Here is a 14,490-nt window from a genome sequence, read left to right as displayed (position 1 = left end):
AGGATTACAGGAATGAAGGACGTGTTGCAAGGATAACCCCCATCTATGTAGTTCAGAAAAGTGTGTGATTGGGGAGAGGTTGGGGGTGGCAGCACAGTGAAGTTGTGTACAGGTGTGAAGATGACAGCAAGAATGGTTGTTGAAATTTCTTGCTATAATGACGACTATGACTACACCTGGCTGAACACACTAAAAGAGGTAAAAAATGAAAGCATTTGTCTGTTTGTCAGATTGTCAAGCACTCCGTAATGCAATTTATGATGTACGAGATATGTCCCAAAAATTCCAGAGTTTTGTCCCAAAAATTTTCTACGCTTACCTTTTACTTTTTGTACATGGTTTCCTTTGAAATACTCTCCTCCACAATTGATGTACCACTTCCAACACTGTTTCCAGTTCTGGTGGTCTTGACTCAGGAGCTGTGGGGAGAACTGGCGGCAGTGCAATGCATTCCAAGATGTTGTGTCAGGCTTTCATGGCATGTTGGCAATTGAAATGTTTCATTCTTCTGCTATCTCTTTGACAATAAGTCTTCGATTGGCACTCACAATTTCATTGATGTTCCTGACGTGAGCACCGTCGGTAGACTTTGAAGAAGTCTTGAACGAGGGTCATCTATAACTTATGTCCGAACACTTTTAAACCACGTTAACCATTCATAACACTGAGTATGGCTTAAGCACTCATCATGATAGGCTTCCTGCATCATTTGGTGTGTCTCCGTAAAGGTTTTCTTGAGTTTCATGCAAAATTTAATGCAGATGCATGGCTCCTCTAACTGTGCCATCTTGAAATTTGCAAACTGTGCAGCACAACTTTCCACTTAATATAGCACCAAACAATAACTAACAGACATACAACAATGAAACTTCGGACAGTTACACGTTAAACACAGGTGTATGTAGGGATATCACCCGCATTTTGCTCCAGCACACCATTGGCACAAAATTACTTATGTTCTGGAATTTTTTGAACAGACCTCACACATGTTCATTGAGAAACTGGATGAAAATATTCCCTTTAAATGTCTTTTGCAGACTATACAATCGATGCTTTTCATGTGCCTTCCAAATATCATTAAATCCCTGTTCGAAAATTTGCAGGATTTGTATGTTTCTATGACAGCCATTGAAACAACATTTGCAGTTCTTGTTATGGCATGTGTTAGTATATTGTCAGTATATTTGAGGGATTGTGTTTCTTATTTAAACCCCTCTTTCTTTATCATTTGAACTTAAATTGATTTTCTAGTTAATATAGGTGAGTCAACTGTACTATTCATTATTGAGATTGTCTCCATCAGTTATGTATTTGATTTGATGTTTATGTACTCTATAATGCTTTGTTGGGTGCAGTTGTCAGTGTAAGTGTAGGTGGGATTCAATTCAGTATGAAATAAAAATAAAACAGTTTTTGCATCCAGCACTTGTTTATTATGCCACTACGCGTTTCGGAGGTTCACACTGTTATCTTCTGGTGGAGAACTGTTTATTTACGTGGCTGGTATTGGTGAAGAGTACAAATGTTTTTTCAAAGTTACAGACCAAGGGCAGTGTAGTTTATTTTTTGCTAATGATGGAAGTTGTTTATTTGGAAAAGGCTCTTTAGAGGTTAAAAAAAATATGAATTTCTGACAGCGAATTGTATTTATAGGGACGGCAGAGTCATAAAGGATCTGCATACTATTGATTGATGTGTGCACTCCTACTGCACATTACATTTACATTGTCACTTCAAAGATACTGTGCGTGCTACAGATATGTTTGTACATAGGTTACATAGAAAAAAGATTAAACAGTATGTACATAAACATGTTTTTCAATTTTAAACTATGAATGGGCTGGACCATAGTATTGAGGTATGAATAACTCAGGTATTATATTAGGTAGCTATATAAACTTTTTATTTTTTGGGAAATATGAATGTGCTGCAGCATTGGATACAAAAATATTGGTTAAATGTTTGTTTTCCTTCTGGTCTCTTTTTTTTTTTTTTTAAAAAAAAGGTTGAACATACTGAGATCACACGCATCAAAAAAAGTTTTGCGTCACTTCTGTGTCCAGAACTCCTGAAGATACATGTTGACTGTTGATACTGTAACACAGACAGTCCATTTGACTGTTCAGAAAGGTCACTAAACCTGCCCAGAGATGTAAACAACAATGCCTGGGCAGTGCCTATTAGATGGACGGGGTCCAACAGCTGATTAGTTCCAGTCATTCCACCAGGAAGGAGGTACACGACTCATTCTGTTTGTAGTTCAACCATGCCTAGATGGTCAATACTGTGGTTTAATCGCATCCGCATTCTTACTTTGTGCCATGAAGTGCTCTCAACAAGGGAAATGTCCAGGCGTCTCTGAGTGATCCAAAGCGATGTTGTTCGGGCATGGAGGACATACAGATAGACAGGAACTATCGATGACATGCCTCGCTCACGCCGCACAAGGGCTACTACTGCAGTGGATGACCGCTACCTACTGATTGTGGCTCGAAGGAACCCTGATAGCAATGCCACCATGTTGATAATGCTTTTCGTGCAGCCACAGGACATCGTGTTATGCTCAAACTGTGCGCAATAGGCTGCATGATGCGCAACTTCATTCCCGACTTCCACGGCGAGGTCCACCTTTGCAACCACGACCCCATGCAGCGCAGTACAGATGGGCCCAACAACATGCTGAATGGACTGTTCAGGATTGGCATCACATTCTCTTCACTGATAAGTGTCGCATATGCCTTCAACCAGACAGTTGTCAGAGACGTGCTTGGAGGCAACCCAGTCAGGCTGAACGCCTTAGACACACTGGGTGACATAATGTGGGGCTGACATACGCCGCTGGTGGTCATGGAAGGCACTGTAATGGCTGTACGATATGTGAATGCCATCCTCCGACCGATAGTGCAGCCATATTGGCAGCATATTGGCGAGGCATTCATCTTCATTGACGACAATTAACACCCCGATCGTGCACATCTAGTGAATGAGTTCCTTCAGGATGACGACATCGCTCGACTAGAGTGGCCAGTATGTTCTCCAGACATGAGCCCTATCGAACATGCCTGGAATAGATTGAAAAGGGCTATTTATGGATGACGTGACCCACCAACCACTCTTGAGGGATCTACGTGAATCGCAATTGAGGAGTGGGACAATCTGAACCTACAGTGCCTTGATGAACATGTCGATAGTATGCCATGACGAATACAGGCATGCATCATTACAAGAGGGCGTGCTACTGTGTATTGGAGGTACAGTAGTGTACAGAAATCTGGACCACCACCTCTGAAGGTCTCGCTGTATGGTGGTACAACAAGCAATGTATGGTTTTCATGAGCAATAGAAAGGGTGGAAATGATCTTTATGTTGATCTCTATTCCAATTTTCTGTACAGGTTCTGGAACGCTTGGAACCGAGGCGATGCAAAACTTTTTTTGATGTGTTTACAACTACCTAATATAATAACTGAGTTGTGCACATGTCACTATTCTGGCACAGCCCGTTCATATTTTAAAAATGAAAAACATATTTATGTAGACACCAGTTAATCTGTGTATCTAAACAATAGTATGTAGACCATTTACAATTCACTGTCAGAAATTCATATTTTTTTTTAACCTCTAAAGTGCCTTTTCTAGATAAACAGTTTCTAACATTAGCATAAGACACAGAAAACCTACACTGCCCTGAGCCTGTGATTGTGAAAAGATGTCTGTATTCTTCACTAACCCCAGCCATGTAAATAAACAGTTCTACACCTGAAGATAGTTGTGTGGACCAGTAGTGGCAAAAGAAACTAGTGACTGATGCAGAGACTGTTTTACTTGTATTTCTCAACAGTAACAGCCCTCATAATGCTGTCCCTTCTGGGTGAAATATTCAATTCATTGTCAACTCAAATATTTTCTGTCACTTATTGTTACTTTCACATCTAACAAACCGTAGTGTATATGTAAGGAATCAGGTTGTATGCTGTTTCTGATTCCATGTTAAATTGTAGATACTACTTCTTATATACCATGAATAATAAAAACAAGCAGATGGGAGGGACATTTTTTTAAATATTTCAATTGGATGATGTAATGGTACGTTTTGTTTTATTCTTACTGTTGCCTGACCATAGCAGACCCATGTTCCGTATGGATGGGATACTTGAACTTCGTCATTAGTAGTCTCATCACTAGGGGGTTCAGTAAATACAAATGAGAACAAACAATCAGTAATTTACCTTGTTTTTATTCACATGTGAATTGATTTGCATTGTTGTAATAATTTAACATCATATTGATTGCATGAATCAGTGGATAGTGCCATTGATTTACTCAGGTAGTAAAAGTTTTACAATAAGAAAGTAGATCAATTTGACCATACATCTAACTTCAAGCAGTGCTATTGGGAGAAAGCTGTGTAAGCTGTCTGGCTCAAGTTAAAAAACAAGCTGATGCTAGTGACAAAAGAAAAAATCAGCAATGTGAAAGTTTTATTAATATAAAGGCAATTCTCAGGATTCAAAGATAAAACATTAGTTGATATTTTTCGTAGTAGAAATTACATTGAAAAATATTTAAAAACTATGGTTCTGGCAGTTGGGCACTTGACACTACACAGTGTAACTGGATGGCTAAGTTAACTCAGACATCTGAGGAAGGCAAGGGTACTCAACTGCCATAGAGCAAGAGTGGCAGTGTGGTGTTCAAGCAAACCTTCTGGTTGATTACTTATTTACACTAATACTTTAAATCAAAGAAGCTGTTAATTCCTAATTTGAATGGACAGAAAGTATGTTAAATGCCTTTTGGAAACGGACAAACTCTTTATGTGTCTGGTCAGGATAAGTTCTAATAAAAGGCACTGTTCTTTTACTTACATGTTGTTTTCATGATTTCCTTGCTTGAAAGTTTACATTTTGTACTGCTTGCCTGTAACATCATTTCTGTCCAGATTAAAACTGTAGGTTAAACTGAGATCCAAACCTGGACTAGTTGTGGATCTAAACGTGCCTCATAGCTCAGCTTAAAGGTTCAGTCTCCCAGTACCTGTATCTTATTCACCCAAACTCCAAAGACTGTCTCCTCTCTGCATGTCACGCTAGACTAGGACAACTCCTGGAAGAGAAAATGTAGTAAAGAAATACTCTAGGCTGTGTTTCCAGAATAAATTGTTCACTGTGCAGCAGGATTTTCATTGTAATGAAGCTTCTTGATAGACTAAAGCTTGGACATTTCATTTTGGGCTCTGTGCATCAATCTGTAAAAACAGAACCCTTAAAGGATCACTTTGTTGTCCATCTGTCTGTCTGTCCATCCGACTGTTAAGAACTCTTTCCTCAGGTATCGGGAGACCTATCAAGTTAAAATTACTGTCACATACTGAGGTCGATAGTTCCTTGGCGCTGTAGAAGACCCGACCATTTATGTTACATATTTTGATATTCACAACCTTCCTCATCAAAACCTATAAGGTACTTCCTGTTGATCTAGAATCATGAAATTTGGCAAGTAGCAAGGTGTCTCGGTACAAGCAAAAGAAAATATCTGAAAATTGTTAATCAGTAATTATGTCAAACGAAAAAAATATTGTTTTGTCATTTTTTATCTGTCTGTCCATCTGTTAAGAGCCCTTTTTCTCATGCACAGGTTGCCATATGAGGTTCAAGCTTATGTTCACACACTAATGTCTGTGGTCACTCGGAGGAGCGAAAAATTTTGATGGTATAAAAAATTTAACCTTCTAAGTCAGTGCAATGGCAAGATTTGGCCACTTACGTCACATACTTTGATACTTGAAAACTCAGTCATCAAAATGTGTAGAGTGCTTCCTATTGATGTAGAATCATGAAATTTGGCAAGAACCAAGGTTTCACAGCACAAATAAAGGAAAAAATCGAAAAATTGTTAATTTGTAATTATATCACACAAAAATAATAAAATAATATTTTTTGTCATTTTTTGTCCAGCTGTCTGTGTGCTTGTTAATACCCCTTTTCCCCTCAAACAGTTTGGCACAGCAAATTCAAATTCTTGTGACAATCTGAAGTCTGTAGTCTCTTCACAGTGTAAGAAATCGAATGTTTTAAGTTAACACAATCAAAAGATTCACCCATTTATGTCATGATTTGATACGCGCAAACTCACTCATCAAAACTATAGTGTACTTCCCACTGACATAGACCCATGACATTTGGCAATTTGCAAGGTGTCACAGTACAAGCAAAGTTTTAAAAAAATCAAAAAATTGGTGAACCGTAATTATACAACATAAAAGTTTCTTTCTGCCATTAGTACATACATTACATTCATTATCCATCAAAAACACAATAGACGGACATTACTGTATGCAAATATTAAAAAAAAGTGTATCGATGTGATAACAGGCATTTTTTAAAATTTCATTTTACTCCAGTGCAGAGAAAAAGATTCCTTCTGAAAATAATGTCAAATCTATTACTAGTTAAGGTAAAGATAGTTCCACATTCTGGCCCAATTGATTTCCATGTCATCTTCGGCCAATAGCATCATTGGATGCAATATGGAGGGCCGTCATGTCATCATGGTGTTGGTTTCTTGGCCTTGGAACTGCTGCTCCTCTGTTAAGTAGCTGCTCAGCTGGCCAATAAGGCTTGAGTGCACTCTGTTCCATTCCTCTCACCCTGGCAGTACCAGAAAACGAACCTGGATCCCCTGCGTGACAGTCAGCTGCACTGATCACCCAGCTACGGATATGGACAAGTCTCTTACTAAGTCACCTGTAAAAAAAAATTGATGTTTATATTGTTGCAACTGTAGGACTAAAATTCGCTATCTTCTGATACACACTTTTTGATGTGGCTCCTCTCTGTTAACTAATTATAGAACTTTCTGTTCAGAGGATATAAGTGACAGTGATGATGCTGTTGCTAATGGTGCTGATGCTGAACACACAAGTGATACAGACAATGAAGAGTTTATGAGTAATGAAATGTCCCTTAAAAAAATGGGAGAGCTGCCACCTGAACTTGACATGTCTGATAGTGAGTTATCGGATGATGAAGCAGAAGATGTCCACAAGCCACCTGATGAATTGGAGGTAAGAACAATCAAGTAAACATAAAATTTACTGCAGGTTTTAATTCTTTCTGAACAGTGATAGGACATGGAGTTAGGGAAGTGGAATGTACTGGAAGTTAACTGAAAGTTAAGAGAAACTTTTAAAAAACATTTATTTGACATCAGTAACCCAAACAAGAATCTAAAATTGCTGCATAAATGTACCTTTTTCTATCATATTACTCAATTCTAATCAAAAAGATTAATTCTTCAAATATTATCCATGCAAGTAAACTCTCTTTTCAATTTAATAGAACACCAGTTGATAAAAATTAAAATGTCATAAAATAAAGCCTTACAAATTACACTAATCTTTCAGCAACTATGCTCTAAACACACTAATTTTACAATAAGGCAGAAAATGTGTAAAGCTTTTCTTGTCATTAGCAAGCAGATATATCCATTTAAAAATATATGTAAAATATACACTCAACATTTAACTGAAACCAGAAAATTAAAATAAATGTACTTCTTAAGCACTACCAACCTCTATGACTGGTCTGTTTTCTCAAAACTTTAAAGGATGTTACTCTTTCTCTCTGACTTTTCATGAACAACACAGCAAAACTGAACATAATTTATCAAATCACCAACCATCAGATACAGTAGGAAAAGAGCCCTACTTCCTTGACAGTCAAATTCTACCTGTATTAGATTAAACTGGGCTACTTTCTAATTATGAAGTTAAAATCTTCTGGATTATTAGGTCAGATCATACACTCCTGGAAATGGAAAAAAGAACACATTGACACCGGTGTGTCAGACCCACCATACTTGCTCCGGACACTGCGAGAGGGCTGTACAAGCAATGATCACACGCACGGCACAGCGGACACACCAGGAACCGCGGTGTTGGCCGTCGAATGGCGCTAGCTGCGCAGCATTTGTGCACCGCCGCCGTCAGTGTCAGCCAGTTTGCTGTGGCATACGGAGCTCCATCGCAGTCTTTAACACTGGTAGCATGCCGCGACAGCGTGGACGTGAACCGTATGTGCAGTTGACGGACTTTGAGCGAGGGCGTATAGTGGGCATGCGGGAGGCCGGGTGGACATACCGCCGAATTGCTCAACACGTGGGGCGTGAGGTCTCCACAGTACATCGATGTTGTCGCCAGTGGTCGGCGGAAGGTGCACGTGCCCGTCGACCTGGGACCGGACCGCAGCGACGCACGGATGCACGCCAAGACCGTAGGATCCTACGCAGTGCCGTAGGGGACCGCACCGCCACTTCCCAGCGAATTAGGGACACTGTTGCTCCTGGGGTATCGGCGAGGACCATTCGCAACCGTCTCCATGAAGCTGGGCTACGGTCCCGCACACCGTTAGGCCATCTTCCGCTCACGCCCCAACATCGTGCAGCCCGCCTCCAGTGGTGTCGCGACAGGTGTGAATGGAGGGACGAATGGAGACGTGTCGTCTTCAGTGATGAGAGTCGCTTCTGCCTTGGTGTCAATGATGGTCGTATGCGTGTTTGGCGCCGTGCAGGTGAGCGCCACAATCAGGACTGCATACGACCGAGGCACACAGGGCCAACACCCGGCATCATGGTGTGGGGAGCGATCTCCTACACTGGCCGTACACCACTGGTGATCGTCGAGGGGACACTGAATAGTGCACGGTACATCCAAACCGTCATCGAACCCATAGTTCTACCATTCCTAGACCGGCAAGGGAACTTGCTGTTCCAACAGGACAATGCACGTCCGCATGTATCCCGTGCCACCCAACGTGCTCTAGAAGGTGTAAGTCAACTACCCTGGCCAGCAAGATCTCTAGATCTGTCCCCCATTGAGCATGTTTGGGACTGGATGAAGCGTCGTCTCACGCGGTCTGCACGTCCAGCACGAACGCTGGTCCAACTGAGGCGCCAGGTGGAAATGGCATGGCAAGCCGTTCCACAGGACTACATCCAGCATCTCTACGATCGTCTCCATGGGAGCATAGCAGCCTGCATTGCTGTGAAAGGTGGATATTCACTGTACTAGTGCCGACATTGTGCATGCTCTGTTGCCTGTGTCTATGTGCCTGTGGTTCTGTCAGTGTGATCATGTGATGTATCTGACCCCAGGAATGTGTCAATAAAGTTTCCCCTTCCTGGGACAATGAATTCACGGTGTTATTATTTCAATTTCCAGGAGTGTATTTCTTAAAAAATTGACGTTTCAGCTCATCTGCTGGGATCTACTTAAGGATCTTGTGTGCCCACTGTAGATCAAGCACTGTTAGAGACCAGTGTCACCTTCTCGTGTGAAGGGGAGTTTTCCCGCACTTGTGCTGGAGAAGTGGAGTTATTGGGTAACCAGCAGTCATAGGTTAGAAAGGGATTTTTCCTGTACATGTGGTGAAGAAGAGTTATTGGTTAAACTTACTACTGCTGCTGTTGATGGGCCCACATCATTGGCTAGAAACGAAATGGACAGAGCATGAGAGGGGAATGTTATCCAAAATATTACTGTTCACAGATGTGGGTTCCAGGGCATTGTTTGTATTTTCCCACACCATGGCCGTATATTTACTTCCTTGATGGTGGGGAGCCATGTTGTTCGTTTCATGTTTGAGATGACATGTTATTCAGCTCCCCATGGGTCTAAGAGAATGACCACCTACATGGCTCCATGCTGAGTGTTACTCTTCCTCCTCACCATCAATGAGCTAGTGACCTCCATCAGACCACTGGTCACTCCCATGTTATGCATCATTGACTTTTGCATTTGATATAGCTCGCAATACAAACATGAGTTCGGCATTTCTCTCATTGTACCATGGTCCATCATGATCCAGAATTCTGTTTGAGTATCCAGAGTTGTATATGTTTGCACAGTTCCAATTTTTAGGCCTCTTCTTTGATAAAGAGACATGGAGCTATGTGGGTAGTTATTCTCTTGGATTTGCGGGGAGCTGACTGATGTGTCAACTCAGTGCCTGGATTTTACACTACTCTTATTTTCATAATTTAATCAAATATTTAGCTGACATCACTAACTGTAGATGAATTCTCTCTTAACTGAGGAACTACATCGCCTTGCTGTTTAGTCCCTTAACCCCCAAGTGAGGAACCAACAAACATTCTTCTGTCTGCAGATTAAGAGGGGTTTATAAAACATCTTTCTATGAAATAGCGATGTTAAATTGTGTCACATGATGCAGTGTTAAATTATAATTATTAAGAAATGTGTGTTTTTTTTATTTAGCATATGGTGGAACACATGGTGTTGTTATACACTATGTTACAAATATAAAACTGTAGTACTAATGAAAAATAAAACATACAGTTCAGATGTATTACATATACAGCACACTCGTTAAATGGAGAAACAATCATTAAATTTAATTTGTCAGTGTTGACAACAGTGTCCAGAGTCAGTCAGAGGAAGTCTTTCACATTGGCTTGATGTGATGTGAGAGTACACACCTGAACGATGTGTTGGATGGTCTGGGATATCTTCCTGCAACTGCAATGTAGATCAGATGCTGCTTTCTAGTTCTAAAGAAAGTCCTCACATATTCCATGGTTTGTGTGGATTCTGTGAGCTGTCTGTCACATATGTCAAGGCAGATCAAAGGTTGTTTAGATCGGTATGTGCTCCTGACAGTGCAGTTTTTATTGCTTGTTATTGGGATTGCAGCTTGTCAGATGTCACACTTGGGATATAATCAGGGAGGAAAGCTTGGGACTGGCCATAACTAGATGAAGGAACATCTGGTTCCAAAAACTAGCGTTTTGTCTTCTTTTGATAATCTCTGTCTACTGTTGCCTGCATTCCCTATGTTCATTTAATTAAAATTATTAATGTAATTTTCCTTTTATGCCTAATATTAAGGGAGTTTCCAACAGTACCAAGTTCCTGAATAATGTACAGATATTAACTGCAGTGAACACAAGCTGCGTGGCTTTGTTAAATACATTGTGGCTCTGCTGTTAGTCAATGCAATCAACAAGTCGAGGACCTTTCAAGTGTGACACCCAAATACTTAAGGGTAGTGTTGCATTTTACAGATTTTCGTTTAAATTGATTTACAGTTGGCAGTTGACCTGTTTTATTGAGATAGAAACGTGGACGTTGTTTTACTTTGGTAGACTTGAGCAGCCACTAACAAGAGTACAAGTAAGTATCTTATTCAAAGACCTACTGACATGTTCTGCACCATGATAGGTTGTTGCAAATATGATCCACAGACATGCAAAAAAACTTAACTAAACTGCCACCAGACTGAAAATTTATTGTCTTTCCATATTCTTTCAGTTTCATCTATAGTCTTTCTTTGGTTACCATGTGCGTAAGCAAACTTCAGAATCATTTGCTTGCTGATTTTCCTCTAGAATAATTTTGAAAAATATATTACCTAACATATTATTTAGTAGCTGAGCTAGAGTTGTATCAGGGATACTTCTAGGAACTTTAGGAGTCCCCTCATAATTGCAGTTAAATCAACAAATAATATATATGTTTTAAAGCCTTCTTGTGAAAGCTTTTTTCGGTGAAGGGTATGAGATTGAGGGCTTGGTATGTGCAGGTGTGATCTCCTTGAAAACCATCTTGTTCAACTGGGTTGTTATCATTAACCTTCCTCTCCCTATGCACCATTGAATTTGTATCTTCCATTGTTTAGAGGAATGTTGTTACTTCCTTGCAACAGCTCTGTTATTTTGTTGTACATGTCATATACATACTGAAAATGCGTGACCATCAACACAGTTTTCTTGCTGAGAAGGAAATGTTGAGGACATCTGAGTGCAGAATACTCTCTTCTGCTAAAAAGTGCTTTACAGGGATGGCATTGTAGGCTATTATATTGTTCTGGTACAGAATCTGTAATTTGTTCCTCCACAAATTGAGTAGTTTGTCCCTTATTTGTTGTTGCTGCGTGGCTGGAACTTTTGGGTAGTACTTCTGAATTGTTTGCTCCTATTCAGTCTATATCTAAAAAATGTTAGTATTGCTTTCAGTTTTGACTGGCTTATACATGATAGTTTCAGTTTGGGCAACATAGGGAGTCTTTCAGTGTATTGATTAGAACTAAACTCTACAATCAGACCCAGAGGACCATGCAGTGCCAAGCTGACGTATCATCTGACATATGGCACCATTTGAATGCTGTATGGAAAGGGTCAACATGACATTCTCTTGGCGGTTGTTGGATTCCGAGACCTTGGAGCCACTACTTCCCATTCAAGTAGCTTGTCAGCTGTCATCATGATGTTGAGTGGACCCCATTCTAGTTCTCTCACCAAGGAAAAATTCCTTCTCCACATGGCAGTCAGACATGCTGATCACTCAGCTATAGAGATGGAGAGGAATGATTAAACATTACAAAATGCTGCATTGTAAGATACAATCATTCTTCACTAGATGTCCTGTATATCATGTTGCATCTCTTTCAAAAAATTAGACTATTAGTTATTGCAATGTAAAAAGTTAAATTTTTAAAAAATTGAAATGTTAGTATCAGCAATGTGTAGACAGATTCCAATTTTCTGCATATTTTATTTCAAATCTGTATAAAGCTGACTTTCATGCATATGATGTGAAACATTCTACCTAAAAGAACTCATGCCAAACTGGGTCATTGCAAACTGAATAACTCTTTATCATTAGCAAATTTGTGTCTTGGAATATCTGTAGATTTTTGGCAAAGCAGCAGTTTCACATCCTTTATAATGTGGAATATTTCTTAATAGAAATGAGTTCTGAGGATGCAAAATAAGATTATAAAAATAGAGTTATTGGTTGATGAATTCTTCTCAGGTTATCAGCTGAGAGATGGTGTCGTCTTGTCGCAACGTTTCAATGAGGTTCGTACCCCTCATCTTCTGACTTCACAGAAGATGATGGGTATGAAACTCATTGAAACGTTGTGACTAGACGACACCACCTCTCAGCTGATAACCTGAGAAGAATTCATCAGTGGAATACGCCGAGAAAGACTGCAATTGCATATAGAGTTTTTGGTTATTGTGCCTCTGTGTACATTAGCTAAGTTCTCTGTGGAGCCAGTATGTAAAGGTGCGTTCTGTTATGAATTTCTCTGTGTTGCTCAATATGTATGTTGTTAAGTAATGACAACTTCTCGTGGATGATAGTAGATCGTTTGGTTTTGACAGATTTATTATCTCAAAAGTGTCATAAAAATATATTTTCTGTCATAGGTGGCAAGTGATGAAACTGATGATGAAACTGTTCCAGAACCACCAGGTCTTGTTACATTAAAAATGGTAGAGGAGTGGCGAGAAAAGTTGAAAACTGATAAGTATGTTTTATGTTTATAATAGATATTAATTGTTTTTGTATATGTGTTGTAAGAATTTAGATTTGTGATGAATATATCCAAATTACCATACTGTGAAATTAATTTTCTTTGTTTCTATTAAATTTGCAAAATGAGGAAAGGAAGACAAAAGAAATAATTTTAATGGAACAGTGAATGTCTTTAACAAATTATATATTTATTTATATAATAGAGGGAAACATTCCATGCGGGAAAAATATATTTAAAAACAAAGATGATGTGACTTACCATACGAAAGTGCTGGCAGGTCGATAGAAACACAAACACATACATACACACAAAATTCTAGCTTTCGCAACCAATGGTTGCTTCGTCAGGAAAGAGGGAAGGAGAGGGAAAGACGAAAGGATGTGGGTTTTAAGGGAGAGGGTAAGGAGTCATTCCAATCCCGGGAGCGGAAAGACTTACCTTAGGGGGAAAAAAGGACAGATGTACACTCGCACACACATATCCATCCGCACATACACAGACACAAGCAGACATTTGTAAAGGCAAAGAGTTTGGGCAGAGATGTCAGTCGAGGCGGAAGTACAGAGGCAAAGATGTTGTTGAAAGACGGGTGAGGTATGAGCGGCGGCAACTTGAAATTAGCGGCGGTTGAGGCCTGTCGGATAACGAGAAGAGAGGATATACTGAAGGGCAAGTTCCCATCTCCGGAGTTCTGACAGGTTGGTGTTAGTGGGAAGTATCCAGATAACCCGGACGGTGTAACACTGTGCCAAGATGTGCTGGCCGTGCACCAAGGCATGTTTAGCCACAGGGTGATCCTCATTACCAACAAACACTGTCTGCCTGTGTCCATTCATGGGAATGGACAGTTTGTTGCTGGATATTCCCACATAGAAAGCTTCACAGTGTAGGCAGGTCAGTTGGTAAATCACGTGGGTGCTTTCACACGTGGCTCTGCCTTTGATCGTGTACACCTTCCGGGTTACAGGACTGGAGTAGGTGGTGGTGGGAGGGTGCATTGGACAGGTTTTACACTGTGGGCGGTTACAAGGGTAGGAGCCAGAGGGTAAGGAAGGTGGTTTGGGGATTTCATAGGGATGAACTAAGACGTTACAAAGGTTAGGTGGACGGCGGAAAGACACTCTTGGTGGAGTGGGGAGGATTTCATG

General features: G+C 40.2%; 1 protein-coding gene across 1 annotated transcript in view; it reads left to right on the top strand.

Moving 5' to 3' along the window:
• The window catches only part of LOC126470620 (nucleolar complex protein 2 homolog), a 160,892-nt gene that overhangs the window by 20,485 nt on the left and 125,917 nt on the right, over window positions 1-14,490 (top strand). The window contains exons 2-3 of the mRNA XM_050098583.1: window positions 6,866-7,065; window positions 13,233-13,333. Of these exons, the coding sequence (XP_049954540.1) occupies window positions 6,866-7,065; window positions 13,233-13,333 (301 nt within the window). The remainder of the gene's footprint in view (window positions 1-6,865; window positions 7,066-13,232; window positions 13,334-14,490) is intronic.

The sequence above is a fragment of the Schistocerca serialis genome, chromosome 1, assembly GCF_023864345.2.
Source record: "Schistocerca serialis cubense isolate TAMUIC-IGC-003099 chromosome 1, iqSchSeri2.2, whole genome shotgun sequence".
Lineage (NCBI taxonomy): Eukaryota > Metazoa > Arthropoda > Insecta > Orthoptera > Acrididae > Schistocerca > Schistocerca serialis.
Note: the sequence above shows the minus strand (reverse complement) of the source record. Positions and strands in the feature narration are given on the sequence as shown.